General features: G+C 39.4%; 2 protein-coding genes across 9 annotated transcripts in view; one reads left to right on the top strand and one right to left on the bottom strand.

The window, feature by feature from the left end:
* Positions 1-2224: 2224 nt before the first annotated feature.
* LOC131362105 (retinal cone rhodopsin-sensitive cGMP 3',5'-cyclic phosphodiesterase subunit gamma-like) lies at positions 2225-4792 on the top strand. The gene is made up of 3 exons (XM_058403875.1): positions 2225-2528; positions 3377-3530; positions 4353-4792. The coding sequence occupies exons 2-3, from the start codon at positions 3380-3382 to the stop codon at positions 4427-4429; spliced, it is 228 nt and encodes a 75-aa protein (XP_058259858.1). The 5' UTR covers positions 2225-2528; positions 3377-3379; the 3' UTR covers positions 4430-4792.
* Positions 4793-7135: 2343 nt separating this feature from the next.
* The window catches only part of rbfox2 (RNA binding fox-1 homolog 2), a 56589-nt gene continuing 45133 nt past the window's right edge, over positions 7136-18591 (bottom strand). For 2 of the 8 annotated variants that reach the window (XM_058402601.1, XM_058402606.1), the window contains 6 exons: positions 17947-18018; positions 17065-17215; positions 15237-15279; positions 10744-10838; positions 10573-10654; positions 7136-9918 (listed from right to left, as the gene is read on the bottom strand). In XM_058402601.1, the coding sequence (XP_058258584.1) occupies positions 9874-9918; positions 10573-10654; positions 10744-10838; positions 15237-15279; positions 17065-17215; positions 17947-18018 (488 nt within the window). In that variant the 3' untranslated portion in view covers positions 7136-9873. Of the gene's footprint in view, positions 9919-10567; positions 10655-10743; positions 10839-14731; positions 14775-15236; positions 15280-17064; positions 17216-17946; positions 18019-18591 lie in introns of those variants that run through there. The other 6 variants (XM_058402602.1, XM_058402603.1, XM_058402604.1 and 3 more) reach the window with 6 other exon arrangements.

The raw sequence follows: 18591 nt of genomic DNA, 5'->3' as shown, positions 1-18591 counted from the left end.
ACCTCGACTCTGAGAGTGATATCATGAAATCATGTAATTTCTTCTGGGAAATGGGTAGAATATTATTTATTGTACAGAATATGGGAATGAATAAGTGCTAAATTATGATGTTATAAAATGTCCAGATGATGACACTAATAGTTTATACTGGAATATACTATATGGTGAAACAATTCTAAAACAAATATTCTTAATATACTTATAACTCTACACACCTCCAAATACCAGCTTCTGACAATTTACATTCAGGGAAATTAAAATAAACAGAAGAAACATGTTTGGTCTGTAAAGATGTGTAATAAATTGGACAATCAACTACATTTGAGTGAGAAAATTCTCTACATTTCTTTTCCCATGGACTTCTTTACTGCATGCCCAAATAGAGAGGGGCGGGGCTGTTCTAAAAATGCTCGTCTCAAGGTATCTTATCTTTGTAGGAGGTCTAAGGCTGAGACTGATTGTTTAGAGTCTCTACAAACCACTGATATTTTTTTCAAATATATAAATAACCTTCACTTGATTTGACTTGTCTAACATTTCCAGTGTCCTGCCCCTTAATATACAGCAGTTACCCCATATTATCCCATCAACACACACACACACACACTCCTACCACGCTGAGAGTGTATTTTCATTCTAAGTATGTCTAGGACTTCAGGTTAATTAAGGGTGCAGTGCACTTGGGCTGTCATGAGGTATAAATATAGAACATAAAAGCACAACACAAGTCAGAATTAGCTGCCTGATCTTTCCACTGAAGATTATAATTATTTAAGGACATGAGAGAGGGTGAACCACAACAACAACAACAACAACAACAACAACAAAGACCTGATTTAAAGCTAAAGACTGTTCGAATATTTAGTTATGCATTTTAACAACAGTGTCAAAGCTACAGCTCATCTGATCTGAGAGCAGCATGGTGAAATCCAGCACCGGAGTCATTTATCACCCATACACGTCACTGAATCTCTTATCAACGAAACATCTTGAGGTTGGTGTTCCACAAAAATCTCTCAGTGACTTCATTTCCAAGGGCAGATTTGCCCCTGAGATGTCCTCGGTTTAGGTCTTGAACAATTATCTTCCACATTATCAAGTGGTGTGTGGTGTGTGCAATCCAATCCCATGCATTAGACTCACAGTCCAGACATGACAAACCCAATTTAAAATGGAGGTATGAAATACCTGAAGTTTGGGAGGAAGGTCATGCCTTCAACTTCTTCCTATTTATCATCTCCACTAGTGAAAAGTTTTTACATCCAAAAAGGTTTCATCTCTATATAACAACTCCTACCAAAGATTCTTTGGGGTTCTGACTGACTAGTGCTGATCTATCTATCTATCTATCTATCTATCTATCTATCTATCTATCTATCTATCTATCTATCTATCTATCTATCTATCTATCTATCTATTCCTTTTTCTCTATTTTTGTCTCCATATCTATCTATCCATCCATCCATCCATCCATCCATCCATCCATATTGTATGACTAATGGTTTTAGGTTTCTGAAAAGGAAACCTTCTGTTTCAGGAGTCGACATTGATCCTTTATGGGAATGTAGTTACGAACAGCATACTATCATAATGATGAATGAATGGTTTAAGTATAAATGCTCATTTTACATGCATCTGCTGTGAACTAAACAGGAAGAAATAACAGTGCATGCTCAAACACTCTCTCAGAAAAGAAGGGTTTCTCGAGACTTCTTAGGCTAGTAATAGGCTACAAATAGGATTCCACTGGTAATTACTACTAACTGGAAAACATCATGCATTGCCAAGATGGCCGGCTTGGCTTTAGGGTTCCAGATTTAAGTGTACGTTTCTTTATCTTGTGATAAATCTTTTATTGAGATTGACATTTGATTATGTAATCGCTTGGCTCTGACTGACGGAAACTGGATGGAAACCTGAGCCAGCCCTTAAAAAGATCTGCTGGTTACATGGGGAGGTGTATAGTATTTCCTGAAAGAAGGTTCCAGAAAGAGTCAATATATTAAAAAATAAAATCCTATATGATGTATTGTGTATCCAAAAAAGCAGATGTCTAAAAGGTTGTACGGTGAGGCTGTTATGTCACTAGACCAAGAGCAGATCATTGGCTTTCATTAAATCAGCTCATGGCTGCTTAACTGCTGCTGAGGCATTAAGCTTACATCAGACTGTGTACTCAGCCCATGGAGTCCTCAGACTGCCTTTCTCTCCTGTAAACAATCCTTAAAATACACCTCAATCTTTTTATCCCTCTACCCATTCTTCAAACTTTCAATCTTTTCATCCTTCAGGGAAGGGACGGGGCGGTGCATGTGGCAGGTAATCAGAAAACTTCTGGAAGAGTTGTGAGAAGTGGGTGGGTAGCTGCGGGGGATTAGACAGAGAGAGGAGTATAAAAGAGGATGATGGGAGAAGGAAGAAAAGTAGATGCGAGACTGCAGGAGAAAAAAAAAGGGCTTGGAGACTGAGGAAAATTGAATCCTCCGAAAGACTCACTGCCAATCGAATCCTCCGACAGTCTCACTGAGGTAAGCATCCAGGCTTTTCTAAGGGGTGTGCAAACTTTTGCATTTGCCCATATTACATTTACATTTCATCGTATTCATCATGCAATTTAATGTACACAAGCTTGCAGCCTTAACTGTTAAGCTACCACTACCTAGCATGCTTTGTATTGAGAATCAGGGTGCAGTTATAACCTGTGATAGACTGGGACTCCGACAGTAAGACACTACAGTGCCTGAACCTTTATTGCTGAATTGTCACTTGTCCAGGAAGCAAGCAAAGTCATCTATGAGTACGAATGAGAGCTCCGAGTGGCCTGCATTAGCTCATTGAGGTCAGGGGTTATGTAAACATACTATAAATAGCCTGGCCTTTAAAAATAGCCAGGCTCATTTGGAATCACAGAGACATAGCAGGTTAAATGATGGCACTATCTAATTTGTCTGGAGCAGTAATTGACCTGATAAAGCGGTTGTGGAGAAAGAGAAAGAGAGATTAAAACGTCGAAAGACAAGAGAAAAGATGAATGCAAATGGCACTTCGTAGATGATGCAGGACCGATGAGGAACAGCTGGAAAACATGCAGTGGATTGCTTCATGCGTCTCAGACGAATGTTTCATCCTAGCAGCCTGAGCTTTTTACCCAAAGCTAATTACAAACGAAGCAGAATTCAGTCAGTATTCATGAATATAGATGAGAATGAGAGACTTGATCAAGGGCCAGATGTAGCTGGCAGAAGTGGGATTTGTTAATCACAACCTTATTGCAAAACATCAACCACTGGACTAACAATATTTGTAGCTGAGATGATAATCATTCATATTGTTAATTCGTACATATGTTTAGTAGCAATTGTGTATTTCTGATCAGGAAATGAACACCATGGATGCCCCAGCACCTACAGACAAGAAGGCACCCCCAAGGTTCAAGCAGAGAACAGTCCGGACTTTCAAGAGCAAAGCACCAAGACCAGGGCAGAAGGGTTTTGGAGATGACATCCCAGGAATGGAGGGTCTGGGGACAGGTAAACAAACACACCACAAATCTCAAACTTCATATCAAATACATGTCCGATTTGTCAAGAACAAGGATCTTTGCTGACAGATGTGTGGTGCAAAGTTTCAAGGAATAATTTTGAGTCATTGTGTTAAAGATTTTAAGTAGGAATATTAAGTTACAAAAGTTAGTGGACACCTGACCATCACACTCATATGTGCTTCTTGTTATAATAAGCTCCATTGCTCTGGGAAACTCCATTGTTTTTTACCAGATTACTTCAGTCAGGTCAGGCACTGTGAAGATGTTGATCTGGTGAGATGTTTCTGGTGCTCAGCCGGTCATCCCAAACATGTTCAGTAGGGTTGTGGTCAAGGTTCTGTGTAGGACCAGCCTTCGCTCCCTGTGTACATCAATGAGCCTTGGCCGCCCTTGACCCTGTCGTCAGTTCACCACTGTTCCTTCTTTGGACCACTGCAGACCGGGAACACCCCACAGGAGCTGCAGTTTTGGAGATGCTCTGATCCAGTGGTCTAGCCATCACAATTTGGACCTTGTCAAACTCACTCAAATCCTAACTCTTGTCCATTTTTCCTGCTTCTAACACATCAGCTTTGAGGACAAAATGTTCACTTGCTGCCCACCCACTAACAGGTGCCATGATGAGGAGATCTTATTCACTTCACCTGTCAGCACTCATAATGTAATGCCTGATCAGTATATAACTGTGTACTGTGTACACCTATCAGTCTGAAGTCCATGTGTAGGTCAGAGGTCCACATATCCTGTACTTATGGTGATACAGTGTACTGTATGCAGTTTAAAGTCTGTTTTAATTTCTCTTCCACAGACTTCACTGTGATTTGTCCATGGGAGGCTTACGGTGACATGGAACTAAGCGATCTGGCGAAATATGGAATTTTGTAGTTTGCAGGCTTCCCCTCTCTATTTTTTGGACCCCTCACTGTTGAAATTTTTCACCACTATTTCATGGTGGTACACTTTACTAATCCTCCATTCCTCAGAGAATATTGTAACCCTGTGTAGCAAACGGTTGCATTAAAACCACTTTCGGCCTGAATACAGCCGAGGTGGTGTATCTATCCTCCCAATACCAGTTCATGTGTATATAATTGTAAATAAATTTGTCTAATAAGGGGTTAAGGATTGTTGCATCTAAAACATTGGAACACGTCAACTGATTTCCTTCCAGACTATGGAACTGGTGAGGCATCATTTCCAGTTCTGTTAAATTTGCATACTTAAATGTGATTGGTTCTTAGATTTTATGACGCTATTACACACACGGTCACTCATAATGCTGTTGCGTTCCAATGTAATTTACAGTTCTGAATCCTTCTGCTCAGTATATAAGGTGAAATGTAATGACTATATTTTCCTTTAATAAAAACAAGACAAAAATGTCAGATCCAGTGGTGTTAAGGTCTTTTTTTTCTCTCTCTCTCTGCTGTGGTCTTAGTTTGAAAAATGAAGCAACCTTGCTGACCAGTGATGCCACATTGTGAGGTTTTTATTATTCCTGCTTGAGGTCTCTGGGTAGTGCTGTACCAGCCTGAGGTGAACTAACTCTCATCAAACAAACTGAATAAAATGTGTGTATTAATGTCGTAAGCTGATTAACTGACTCATGACTGTCACATGACCATTTCAGTCTGCTCAGTGAATAATAGAGGCATGATCAAGGAGTGAAAATTGTGATATCTGGTGTTCCATCATAAGAATGTTTTGTAGTTTTAAAACTTAAATACAACATAATGGAAATTCGTGTAGAGTTAATTGACTAGACGAAAGCCAACACTAACCAAATAACTAAAAGAAAAATATGCTATACACTATATGGGGTGCTCAGCTTGGGAAAACCCTTCACATATACAGCAAATTTGTTATATATTTATTATATGTAAAGTATAGAATTATAAAAAACTACATTCTCTTTTGCGTAAAAGTCAACCCCAGTTCTAGCAATTTATCTCTTTTTCCCAGTGGCCAAAAAAAATGGAATTTGCTCCGGTTTGGTTGCGCTAATGTTCATCATTGAATGTCTTTGTCATGATTTATTCTACACTGGTGGTTAATATAAAGCTCATATAGAAGTAGACAGTCGAGGCTTTAAGAATTTGTAGTGTTTCATAAGTAGCTTTATCTTTTTTCCAGCCTACTAGGAGAAATATATTCATTGAAATGTCCAAAATGTTAGTTTTTTTTTTTTTTTTATATATATATATCGCTGAACAAATTTCTGCCGTCTGATGTGTTACTTTTGTTATGAGGTTAAAGCTACAGAGTGAAGGATCAACTCTAAAATCTGACATTCTTGACAATCCTGGTATAGGAATTCCTAGGCATGACTGTCGGTGTAGTCGGAATTGGTGGGAATTTCGTATGTAGGTTAAGAGTCCAATTGGATTTGCTCGTCAAAGTGACAGGCAGAAGTGGGTTTCTTTAATCCTGGTATCGGAATTCCCAAGCATGTTCAAGGCGGTGTAGTCGGAACTGGTGGGAATTTTGTATATAGGTTAAAAGTCCAATTGGATTTGGCGTCAAAGAAGTCTGGCTACAAAGTGTGTTAATCCCTCTGAAATGTTTCTTTAATTTTCGAAGTGTGAAAGCTTCCATCTTCAGCATTGAATGCCAGCGGTGCTTAAAGTGAAGCTCATATGAAAGTGAACACGCAGAGCTTTAAGAATTTGTAGCCTTTCATAAGTTTTTACCAAGCCTACTAGGGGCAAAATTTTCATTAAAAAAAAAGGAGCGTTTTTCTTTTCCACACAAATGTTTTTATCTTCAAAGTGAATGTTCATATCAAACTCATTTCTGCTCTCCGAGATGCCCCGAGTGCTTCTAAAAAAATCTGAAGGTCTTTATCTTCAACCACGAAAATTCTGTGTAAGGTTACCCACAGAGGGAAAAACGCACGTCTCACACTGAAAGCCAAGTAACACACTGAAAGCCTGATATAAAAGAAGTCAAGAAAATTCACTCATACTGATCGAAAAGATCAGATCAGACCGGATTAATTAGGCTTAATTCTGATCAAAGTGTGAAAACTCACTGTGTGAGAAAAATCACGTTTTTTTAGACACCTTCAGGCATATTAACCGTTTGTAGCGCTGCATTTATTGAAACGAATTCTTACCTTCGATGTGATCTTTTATCAGACCTAAACAAGAATTAAAAAAAATAACTAAAAATATTTTAAAACCATTTCAGTGGAATAAGATGGGACGCTTTCTTAAAGCAAATGTTTGGATTTGTGCTACAGGTTTTAAAAAAAAAAAAAAAAAAAAAAAAAAAAACCCTATTGAGAACAAAACCATTTTTTAAAAATATTTTTAAATAAAGAAAATAATAAAAATAATTTGGCCAGATTTCCCATACCACCAAACACATGGGGGAGGGGGGGAAATATTTATATTTTTTATCTTTTATATATTTTCTAAAAACTAAATTTAAACACTGGTGCAATTTTTTTTTTGTTCTGCACATTCAAACAAATTCCCCTAAAATAGTAGAAAATAAATATAAATAAATAAAAAATACACGCGGAATTTTACTTGCAGCTGAAATCAAGAAACTCAATAACACGACTCTCCCAAAGACAAAAACCCAAACTCGTTTCTGCATATATTTAAAAAAAACAGTTTATATGGACATTCAGATACAAATTACATCACAAATGGCATCCGAGTATGCAGAGAGGAAGAGTTCAAACCGAAAACACACTCACATTGTAAACTAAAGGATAATATGCACAACATGTATTATATAATAATGTGCAAAGATGGAAAGGAGATATAGGATAGGATTGGGACGCCTTTCCCACCCTGACTGTACAGCTGAACGTTATTGGAAACCTGTGCTCTATAAAGACCATCCAACAATTCTAGACTCGCGCGCTCTTCGTCGGGATCCTGTCCGAATCCGACGCAGGATTTTTCCAATCGGATCCTAATCAGAATTCCGTTCTCAGTTTGATGGAATTCGTTAATAAATATCACTGGACTGAGATGAGTCTAATCCTGTCCGTCTGGCTTTTGGACTACTGTTTTAACAGTAGCACTTTTAAGTCACTATACACATAGGAAGGCTAGAAAAAAACAAAAACAAAAAAACAAATGGAACAAATCCATCTTTTATTAATCCAACAATAGATTTTGGAAGAGTCGAGGCAAAAAAGTGGAGGGGAGGTTGATCGCAGCTAATGACGTCTTAAATTTTCTTGATAACACTGAGGAAACGTAGTGCATAGGCTGCAAAGTACCTAATGGACAGCAAAAAGAAGTTATAACACCCGTCCATCTCCAGAGAGAGAAGCGGGGAAAAATTCCTTATATCTTAATACAACGTTCCACTTCCAGGACTTGCTTGGAGCGGTGGAATATAATTCAACCCCAAAAATCACACTAAAACAAAACAAAACAAAACAAAAAAGATGCGGGGTTTATATATATATATATATTAAAAAAAAAAAAAGAAAAAAGTATGAAATGTTTTCTAGTATTTACTTACAGTCATAAGTGTTGACCGTTGCTAGGCAACACTGATGAAATATATCTATATATATATATATATATATATATATTTTTTAATAACGGGCGAATTCATACACAATTAATACCCGGTAACTCAGGGGGTTGGGTTTGTTTTGTTTTTTTTCATGCTTTTCCAACAATTCCAGCACAGGAAGTACTGATACACGACTCGGGAACGAAGCACGTACACTGATAAATCCTGACCACAGAATAACCTGCTTATATTCGACTGATAGGTTCGTTAATAAATTACGGTGGAAACTGTGGAAGTCGATGGCACAGCAGACACTGCAAAAAAAAAAAAATCCATTTCGGTTCAAACCATTTTTTTTTTTTGTTGGATTTTTTTTTTTTTTTTTTTAAGTCACTTCAGAAATCAAACCGTAAAATCTATTGATACAAAAATAAAACAAGGCAAACAACAGAAATTACCATAGGCTCATACATATAAACAAAACAAAAAAAAAAAACAAAACAAAACAAAAAATGTGCTTCACAAAATCTTTGGAACCAAAAATTCATAAGACATAATATCAATATTCAGAAGATAAAGAGTAAATACATGTCGAGAAGCGAGAAGAAGAAAAAAATAAAAATAAAAAATACTATGTAGTTTAACGGCTTTAAAATATCCAGGAGTTTCACTTGCTGCACACCCTGTCGTGAAATGACGCAAGTTGCATAATTGACAACACGATGATTCTTGTAAAAAGGGGCTCTGGAGCCCCAAAATCCAATCCAAACAAATTGTATAAAAATTCTTAAGTGTGCGTTTCTTTTCTTCTTCCTCTAAACGTAATCGTGTTATATAGTGTTACATTTCGATAATTTCATGATATAACCTCCACATTTAAATAGGAGTCGACGAGTCACAGGGACGGCATGTTAAAGAAATAGTCTAATAATAATAATAATAATAATAATAATAATAATGAAGTTTGGTAACATTTTTTTGTTCTAATCTAGTTTATTTGCATATTGTTACTATTCAATTTTAAAGGTACGTCTTTTTAAAAAAGACTTTCGAAAGCTGGAGGTAAATTTTAACACCCAAAAAAAAAAAAGAAAAGAAAAAAAATATCTAAGCAAGGTTTTCTGTAGGTTATTTTATGACACATCGTCCCATATGCGTGCGGAGAATCCCGCCGATCCGTAACAGCTGTCAGTTTCGTTTTACATCCCAGTCGTTTTTCCTTAAGAGGAGATCCACCACTTCACACGGTCGTCTCCTTTCTCGTGGTGTTTTCTCGGGTTCCGTTCCTAAAGAACGAACGTGCGAGGGTTCCTGTATGTCGTGGGGTCCGTGTCCTCTTACAGTCGTTGTGGTGAAGTGGGCAGGCTTCTTCGTTAGGGCTGGGGATGATGTAGTGTGATACTCGAAGAAGAGCGATGTACAAACTCTGTCCGTCGTTGTCCAGACGCTCTGTGCACATGGAGTTTGTTGGCCGCTAGAATGTTCCTCTAGAGCCATTACTGCATGCATATGTGCAGAGAAACGTGCCAAAGAAGGAAAGAATACAATTTTTTTTTTTTCTCAGCCGTGCAATTCCTTGGTCAGCGTCTCGCTCGTCTTGTAAAGTTAGTTTTACGTATGTGAATTTTTTTTTATTTTGTTTTATTCGAATTTTCTTTTTAAAAACCCACTTGTAGTGATGTACTTTCCTTTCTCAAGTATTTATTCTTAAGCGGTGTGTGTTTCGTTTTTTTTTTTTTAATATTTTGTCGAGAAAAAAAAAAAAAAAAAAAAAAGGACTCCTAAGAGACCGGCTGTTGGTAAAAGGTTGGGCGAAGTCGGTGGAGCTGAGAGGTTTCAGGAGGTTAGTAAGGAGAAAACCTGCTGTATCCGCCCCTATAGAGGGTGGCCTGTGGTGCGGGGGGAGGGGAGAGAAAAACAACAACAACAGGTTAACACAATGTGACTGTTAGAGAAAGGAAAAAAAATCATATTTTCATACGGGATGTGAATACAGAAGGTATGACCAGAAATTCTTTCATTTCACCTTTAAGGATTAGATTGAATGGTAGGAGAAAAAATATTTTCAGGAAGATGTCTTTTAAAGGGTGTATTATTTCGAGATCTATTTCAGAAATCTTCTGTCTGAGGTAGAAACTGGAGCAGATACGGGGCCCAGGGGTTGAAGGACGACGCGGACGATTTATGGGTTTTTACTTCTCTCATAGTCTTATGATCTTTTTTCTCAAAATACTGAATGAAAGACATGAAAGCACCACCGGAAAATGGGAGGAAAGGGGGCGGGGCTTCCAAGGTGTCCGTTCATATCAGACGGGTTTTTCCCCTCTGGATGATTGACAGAACTCTCCGATATGCGTCGACACCTTGGAAGCCCCGCCCCCTTCCTCCCATCTTATGGTGGCGCACCGTCATTTGTTCATGTATAATTCTCAGTTTGCTATTATGAAAGATTTTATGAAAGAGTATAAAGTGACTGACAAAGACAGCAGTTCAAATTGTAGAACATCAAAACACTGCGAATGTCACGGAAGAGCTTGCCGTACCATTGCGCCCACTCCGTATGCTGCAGCCGTGGGTGCTGCTAGCGCTGTAGCGTAGGGATCCGCCGCATACACGCGGCCATAACTGAAACAGAAAGCATAATCTCAGTATAATCAACAAAGAGTGTAAGGCAGACATGTGCTAACGTCCGAAACAGCTGTACAGATGCTGACCTGTCGCTATAGGCTGCTGCAGCAGCTGCCGCTGCTGCTGCTGTTGGACCGGCTACGGCGGCCGGCTGGGCGTAGCGATACGCCGCATAACCACCCTAAAGACAAGAGCCAGAGAGAGAGAGAGAGAGAGAGAGAGAACAAAAGTGAGAGAGAGAGAGAGAGAGAGAGAACAAAAGTGAGAGAGAGAGAGAGAGAGAGAGAGAGAGAGAGAGAACAAAAGTGAGAGAGAGAGAGAGAGAGAGAGAGAGAACAAAAGTGAGAGAGAGAGAGAGAGAGAGAGAGAGGGAGAGGGAGAGGGAGGGAAGGAGAAAAAGAGAGAGAGGGGGGGCAAGATTAGATAGACAGAGAGAGAAAGACAGAATGAGAGAGAGAAAGAGAGAGAGAGAGATTAGATAGACAGACAGAGAGAGAAAGAGAGAGAGAGAGAGAGAGATTAGACAGAGAGAGAGAGAGAGAGAGAGAGATTAGATAGACAGACACAGAGAGAGATTAGACAGACACAGAGAGAGAGAGAGAGAGAGAGAGAGAGAGAGAGAGATTAGATAGACAGACAGAGAGATTAGATAGACAGACAGAGAGAGAGAGAGAGAGAGAGAGAGAGAGAGAGAGAGAATAATACAGATCAGATTAACTCCAGGTTGCACCCACAGTAGATTAAATAGTCTATCTTGGTAGAAGAAACACATATTAGGTGTTAGGCAATGATACAATATCCAATAACAAGCAAACTGCCATTAATGATCAGATGCAAACCACATTCTGAGAACAGAGCTGAATTTTAATGTTTTTAGCTGCGAGTGTGTCTCTTCCTCACTGGCAAATCACGGCCATGGGATTACCTCCAAACTCGCTTATTACATCATGCCAAAAAAAAAACAAAAAAAACAAACCAAAACCAAAAGGAAAGCACCATGTTGACTTTTATTTTTTTGTCGATGAGGAAGACACAAACTGAAATCAGTCAGGATTACGTGTGCAGCCTGAGTGCCACATCTCACCCTCCCCAAACCCCCCAATGCACGCTCCACACAACGAAGGGTGAGCAAGTCATTGTACTGGTGCCAGGACACACAGACAGTCAGAAACAGTGAGATTAAGGGAAACGTTCATTCACACTCATGGCACCACAACCACACAGACAGACAGACAGTAGGACAGACAGACAGACAGACAGTAGGACAGACAGACAGACACGCATACAGACAGCATGCACCCCAAACTGAACAGAAAAACAAACGAAAACAAAAACAAAACCAATAAAATAAACCAAACAAGCGATTTCTGCCAATCACACCACTGCATTCTACCCTAGAGCCAATCAAGTAATACTCCCACATTCCACCACACACCTGCAGGGATGGTGGGGAGAGCAGGGGTAAAGGGGGGGAGAGGGGGGGGGAGAGAGAGAGAGAGAGAGAGCGCGAGAGCGAGAAGTAACCTTGTATGTAAGGAAAGAAAGAAAGAAAGAAAGAAAGAAAGAAAGAAAAGAAAGAACAATAAAAGAACAAGAGAAAGAAAAAAACAAAGAAAGAGATATACAGGAAATATGGTAGGAAGAATAAAGATAGAAAAATAAATTTAGTGAAAATAAGAGCTAGCGAGAGAGAGAAAGAAATTAATCTAACTTTCTAGAAAGAAAGAAAGAAAGAAAGAAAGAAAGAAGAGCTAGGGAGAGTGTGTGAGAGAGAGAGAGAGAAGGATAGAAGGAGGGATAGAGGGAGGGATAGAGGGAGGTGAGAGCAGGTATCTAAGGGCGGTAAGTGTGCCTGCATGCCAACACTGCTCCAGTCAGCATGCCACAGTGAGACAGAGATACGGGGAGATTCTGGGAAGGGGTCAGAATCACAAAATCATTTCTCTACAGCTAAAGAGCTAAGAGCGCGGTGGACCCAGATCTGATTTCTGCTGGAAAACTCCACGCGTCTGGAACAGATGTAGATTTGGAAATGGTGCTAGAATGGGATTGAGTGTGAAACGTGGAATTAGGCATGTGCTGATAAATCGCTCGTCCGACAGCGGCGCTGTGCTTTTTACAGAAACTCCATAGGGTTTAAAGGAGTTAAAATGACTAGAATACAGGACGTGGACAAATAAGTAGCTTCTGAGACTAGCTGAATTCGGGTCTGGGATGTTATTATATATATATATATATATATTTTTTAATTTATAGTTGTCCGATGGATATGTCGGTTCAATAATCTGAATACTTCATTGATTTTCACAGAACCTACAAAAAAAACTGCATTCAGTCTCAAACCGCCGAGGCGCAAGAGGAATTAAAACATGACCGAAGAGTCACTTGACCTAGCAGGTAGTTTGTGCAAGCTAGTTTTTATGCATTTTACGGCACTCTAAGTTGATCAGCTAGCGAGCGATTCGGAGTCAACAAAACATCTACGTCACATGATCACTGAGCTCAATGTTATGGCAAAAGTAGAGATCCTGAATAAGGACATTTCAATTCGATAAAGCTTCTGTTTAACAATATTTAGTTCAATGAATCGGTTCAGGATGATTCAATTTATTAAGCTTTGGTTCAGAATGATTCGGCTCAATACGATTCAGTTCAGTACAATTAGGTTCAGTATGCTCAGAGTCTGGTTCAATGTGATTTAGTTCAGTAGGACTCAATACCTTCAGTTCAATGTGATTCAATTTAGTAACTTTTGGTTCAATTTCATTCATATCAATACAATCTGATTCAGTACGATTAAATTCAGTAAGTTTTGAGTTCAGTATAATTCATTTCAAAATGTATCAGGAAGCTTTGGTTCAGAATGATTCGGCTAAATACGATTCGATTCAGTATGCTCTGGTTCAATGTGAATTAGTTCAGTAGGAATTAAGCACTTAACTTTCAGATCAATAGGATTCAATTTAGTAAGTTTTGATTCAATTTAATTCATATAAATACAGTTTGATTCAGTATGATTCAATTCACTAAGTTTTGAGTTTCATTTCAAAATGGATCGGTTTTAGGATCATTCATTCCAGGAAGCTTCGGTTCAAAACGATTTGGCTCAATACCATTCAGTTCAGTACAATTTGATTCCGTTTGCTCTGGTTCAAAGTGATTTAGTTCAGTAGGACATAATTAGGAACCAAATTAGTAGCTTGAAGATCAGAATGATTAGATTCTGTAAGTTTTGGTTCAATTTAATTCATATCAATACAATTTGATTCAATATGATTCAGTTCAGTAAGTCTTGGTACAATATAAATCCTTTCAAAACGAATCGGTTCAAGAAAATTAAATTCTTCATGAAGCTTCGGTTCAAAATGAGTCAGCTCAACATGATTCAGTTCAGTACAATTTGATTCAGTTTGATCTGGTTCAAAGTGATTTAGTTCAGTAGAACCAAATTAGTACGTTTCAGATCAGAATGATTCGATTCTGTCAGTTTTGGTTCAATTTAATTCACATCAATACAGTTTGATTCAGTATGATTCAATTCAGTGCGATTCAGTTCAATGCAATTTGATTCAGCACGCTTCGCTACAGTGTGATTTACTTCAGTGGAGGGACCGATTTAGTACGATTCAGTACATTTTTGTTTATTAAAGTCAATTTATGAAACGCATCAGATAAATTATTTGCAGATTTCTTTTTAAAAAAACAAACAAACAAAAAAAAAACATATCGGCACATGCCTACCTGTAACGAACTTGTACTATAAACCAAGGTTTCACTTTTTTTTTTTACAATTTATTTGAAATACCACCACATTCGCTTTTTGTTTGACCTTTGAAAAGAAATGACCGTAATTTTTTTTTTTCCCTCGCATGAGTGGAAAGGCAGGCTGAAACCAAATCTTATGCTGGATAATTTTCTCCCCCTTCCCTTCACCCATGTCAGATTGCAGTGAGTTAGTAGGGAAACAGAAACGCATTAACAATCTCAAACAATCAATATGTCAAACAAATTTATTAATTGATAAATCAGTCAGTCAGAACGAGAGATGCACACTATCCGTCAGAGAAACCCTACCTGCGGCAATCTGCTACTAACCACAGAGTCCTGAAACACTATTCTACGGGGAGAACAGAAAGAGCTATCGTCAACCTGGACACACACACACTCGTGTACACACACACTAACACACAAGCAGGCGCTCACTCTCTCTTTCTCTCTCTCTCTCACACACACACACACACACACACACACACACACACAGACAAATACACAGAGACGCTCAGGTTCATGCCACTCTCGTACACAGGCACAGAGCCGTCTATCCGTTGACCTGCAGTTTGACCTCGGCTTTGTCTGTGGATCGGATTTCTACATTTAATAAAGGACGTGGAGAGATTCTGCGCTTTCTTAAAGAAGCGTTAAATTTATCCTTTAAGAGGGAAAAACGGCTGATCCGAATGAGACGACTCTGTGCCGCTCGCCGTCACACATCCTGCAAACCACTCTGACTCAGAGTGAAGGAGAAAGAGAGGAGGATGAGGAGAAAGAGAAAAGGAGAGAGAGAGGGAACGATACTTACATAGAGGTCTGCGGGCCCATAGAAACCATCCTGGTACACCACGCTGGGAGGGAGAGAGAGAGAGAGAGAGAGAGAGAGAGAGAAGGCAAGAAAGAAAGACAGATAGAAGGAGGGAGTGTCGAGAGTGAGAAAGACAGAGAAAGGGCAAAAAAAAGGAGAAAGAAAAAGAGAGAGAGAGAGAGAGAGAGAGAGAGAGAGAGAGAGAGGAGCCAAGAAAGAGAGACAGATAGAAGCAGGGAGGGTCGAGAGTGAGAAAGGAGGAGTGAGAGAGAGAGAACAAGGAAAGGCAGGAAGATGAAAGGATGAAAAGAGCAGAAATAATAGCAAACGCGAGGAAAGAGTGCCACCGAGTGGCCGTGTGAGGAGAGGCAAGAGATGAGTGGATGATGGACAGGGGGAAAAGAAAAACAGTGTGGGAGAGAGAGAAAAAGACGTGAGGAAATTAGTACACACACATGCAGTGCACAGTGAAAATGCCACTTTCATCAGTCAGGGTTTTAATGCAATCGTTAATGATGTGACTCCGACAGAACCACACAGCACTCGGCTGCGGGGGGGCGGGGGTCTAGGGGGGAATTAACAGCAATGTCGATGAAACTGGCATTTTTTTGGTGACAATTCGGTGATCAGCATTTGGTTCGAATTTGAAAAGCACAGCACCCCAAAACTATCAACATGCAACATGCACAAATCATCAGAGTGCAAATATGTGGAAGGGGAAAAAAAACCCAAAAACAAACTAAAATTCTGTTGTAATTTGTATTATTAACAGTTATGGGACTATAGGGTCTGGTCAAAAATCCCTTTTATACAGTTTTCCACTTACCTCAAATGTAAGCACTATGTTTACTTCGGTTTTATGCTGGAGCTACGAGGCTAACGCGGCCTGTGTGTCTCTCTCGTCCAAAAATATTTTCAGTGAATCAAAACAGCAGCGACGGTCTGTCTTTCGGCTCAAAGAGAAATGAGAACGTGGCTGTTTGATTTACTCCGTGCTAGCAAAGCAAGCTAGCTGTACTAGCACTCAAGGCACCTCTTCTGGGCTTTATTTATTCTCTATTTCACATTTAATGACTGGATGAGGTGAAACCATGTCCTACAATTTCCCTTTCATTCTGTGCATAAAAACAGTAAATGGGAACAGATTTGCTTTATTTACTTTGTACTAGCTTAATCAGCAAAGGAACCTAGCTGTACTTGCGCTAAAGGCTCCCGTGATGTCTATTTCTGCACAGAAAATTCCACATGGAAACTAAACTAGAGCTGAAATTAAAATAAAACAGGAGTAGGAATATCATCATAAAACTGGTCTGAAGAATTACTAGAGATAATCACTGGGATTTGTCATATCGTAGCTAATTTGCATACAATTAATCATAGAAATCGTGCCTCTGTGTCATTTCCTACATATAACAATGAATTATCTTGTTAGCTGCATTTAGCTTACAGCTCCAGCATTAAACCTCCAGCAAGAAACGATCTACAGCCTCTACTACTAATCTCTACTACATTCGAGGTAAATGGGACAACTGCATACGTTTTATTTTAGCGTTAAATGTTTCCTTTAACTAGCTTTCACAAGTTTGAATCGATTAAACAAGCTGTGCGCTGTAGCTGCTAGCGCACGCATGGATGAGCTACGTGGCTTGTCGAGTGGAAGATGTGTGCAAAATCGATATCCTGTAACACACCTCATTCACTAGCACTTAGGTGTGTGTTTTAAATCGGTGAGAACTGGGAGTACTGGCCGAAATTACAGCTAATGAACCTATGGGGAAAGTGAGTGTGTGTGTGTGTGTGTGTGTGTGTGTGTGTGTGTGTGTCTTACCCTGGGTATGCCGGAATGGCGGGTTGCGGTATGGCTGCGCGCACAGCACCGTAAACGGGCCGGCCGCGACCCCGCAGGTGAGCTCCCCTGAAGGTGGCGGCTGTAGTAGCTGCAGCCGCCGCCGCTGCTGTGGGGTACGGAAACCCTGGAACTGAGAGACAGAAAGTCTGTTTATAGAAAATGTCTGCATGTGTAGCAGTGAGTCAAGCCTACTGGTTTATATTCAAAGGTGTTGAACCGATGAAGCTGTCAGAAGAGAAACACAGTTTACACAATGCTCCCTTTTAGCTAGGTTGCTGACTTTGCGTTTTGCACTCGAGCTAAAAGACTAATAATGCTGAGATGAGATTTAAAAGATCGTCACGAAGCAGCACTATAGAAATCTGGATGATGGAGCCAAGGGAAAACTCCCTGAGAAGTCATGAGGAAGAAGCCTTCAGAGAAACCGGACTTAAAGGTTTTCTAGGCAAAACCAAACAGTAGGCTATAAATCTTTTCTTCAATATACAATATTCTAACAACCTGCTATAAGGGCAAGCAGTAGTAAATAAGATATATATATTATAATGTACTAAATATGAGGAGAGAACAGTATTTATGGTTACAGCAGCAGTTCTTACATACAAATCTAAAGTGTCCACTGAAGCAAAAGATTTGTCTTTGGTAGAAAAGGTTCATGGGTTACGCAAACCTTCATGTTCCTGTTAGCCTTATTAGCCTTATAGCTCAAAGCAAACACTGGATGTCAACCAAATGGGCTAAAGGGGAACTGTATAAATGTGACTTTATTGCTAAACACCCTATTTCCAGAGATATGACCAATACACAGAGTACCACACAGCAATCGCTGGATAGATTAATGTGTAATTGGACAGCACATACCCAACGCCTCACCTGCGTAGAGTTCCGGCCCGTACATCGCGCCCACCATGGGGCTCAGCTTCCACCCAGCTACTAGGGAGAAGGGGCAAGACACAAAAAAAAGAGGGGAAAAAAACTTGCTTTTAAATACTCAGAAAAAGGATTTGTTATGCCTGATGGAGCTTCAGTTTTAAAATCCAACGATTGCATAGCCATCCATCTCCAGGAGTCTGAGAGACTGGCCATGTGGTCTAGTTAGGATTGATGGATGGATAGGGGGATAATCTTCCCGCACATCAAACAGAGCAACATTAACTAAACATTTTCCCATACTGGTAGCCATTGTGGGTAGAAACTAGAAAATGACCATAAATGGGGAAAAATGTGGAATTTTATATATTATTTAAAAATAATTACATTCAAAAAGCCGGTATGAGGCCAATGTATTGTCCACGTAAGGAAAACCTTCCGGATGTTAAACATTTACTAGCTAACTAGCAAGGTTCTGGCTCACATCATTGCCAAGAGATATGTCTCATTTAAAATATTAATTGATTAAAATAATTCTATGAAGTAGGGGATTGTGACCGTATAGCAGAGGGATTGTGAGAATAGCATTTAACAGTATACATTTTTACAAATGCCTAATGAAACTATTTCACTCAA

Source organism: Hemibagrus wyckioides, linkage group LG11 (genome assembly GCF_019097595.1).
Source record: "Hemibagrus wyckioides isolate EC202008001 linkage group LG11, SWU_Hwy_1.0, whole genome shotgun sequence".
Taxonomy (NCBI): domain Eukaryota; kingdom Metazoa; phylum Chordata; class Actinopteri; order Siluriformes; family Bagridae; genus Hemibagrus; species Hemibagrus wyckioides.
The sequence above is the reverse complement of the archived record's forward strand: the minus strand, read 5'-3'. Positions and strand labels throughout refer to the sequence as shown.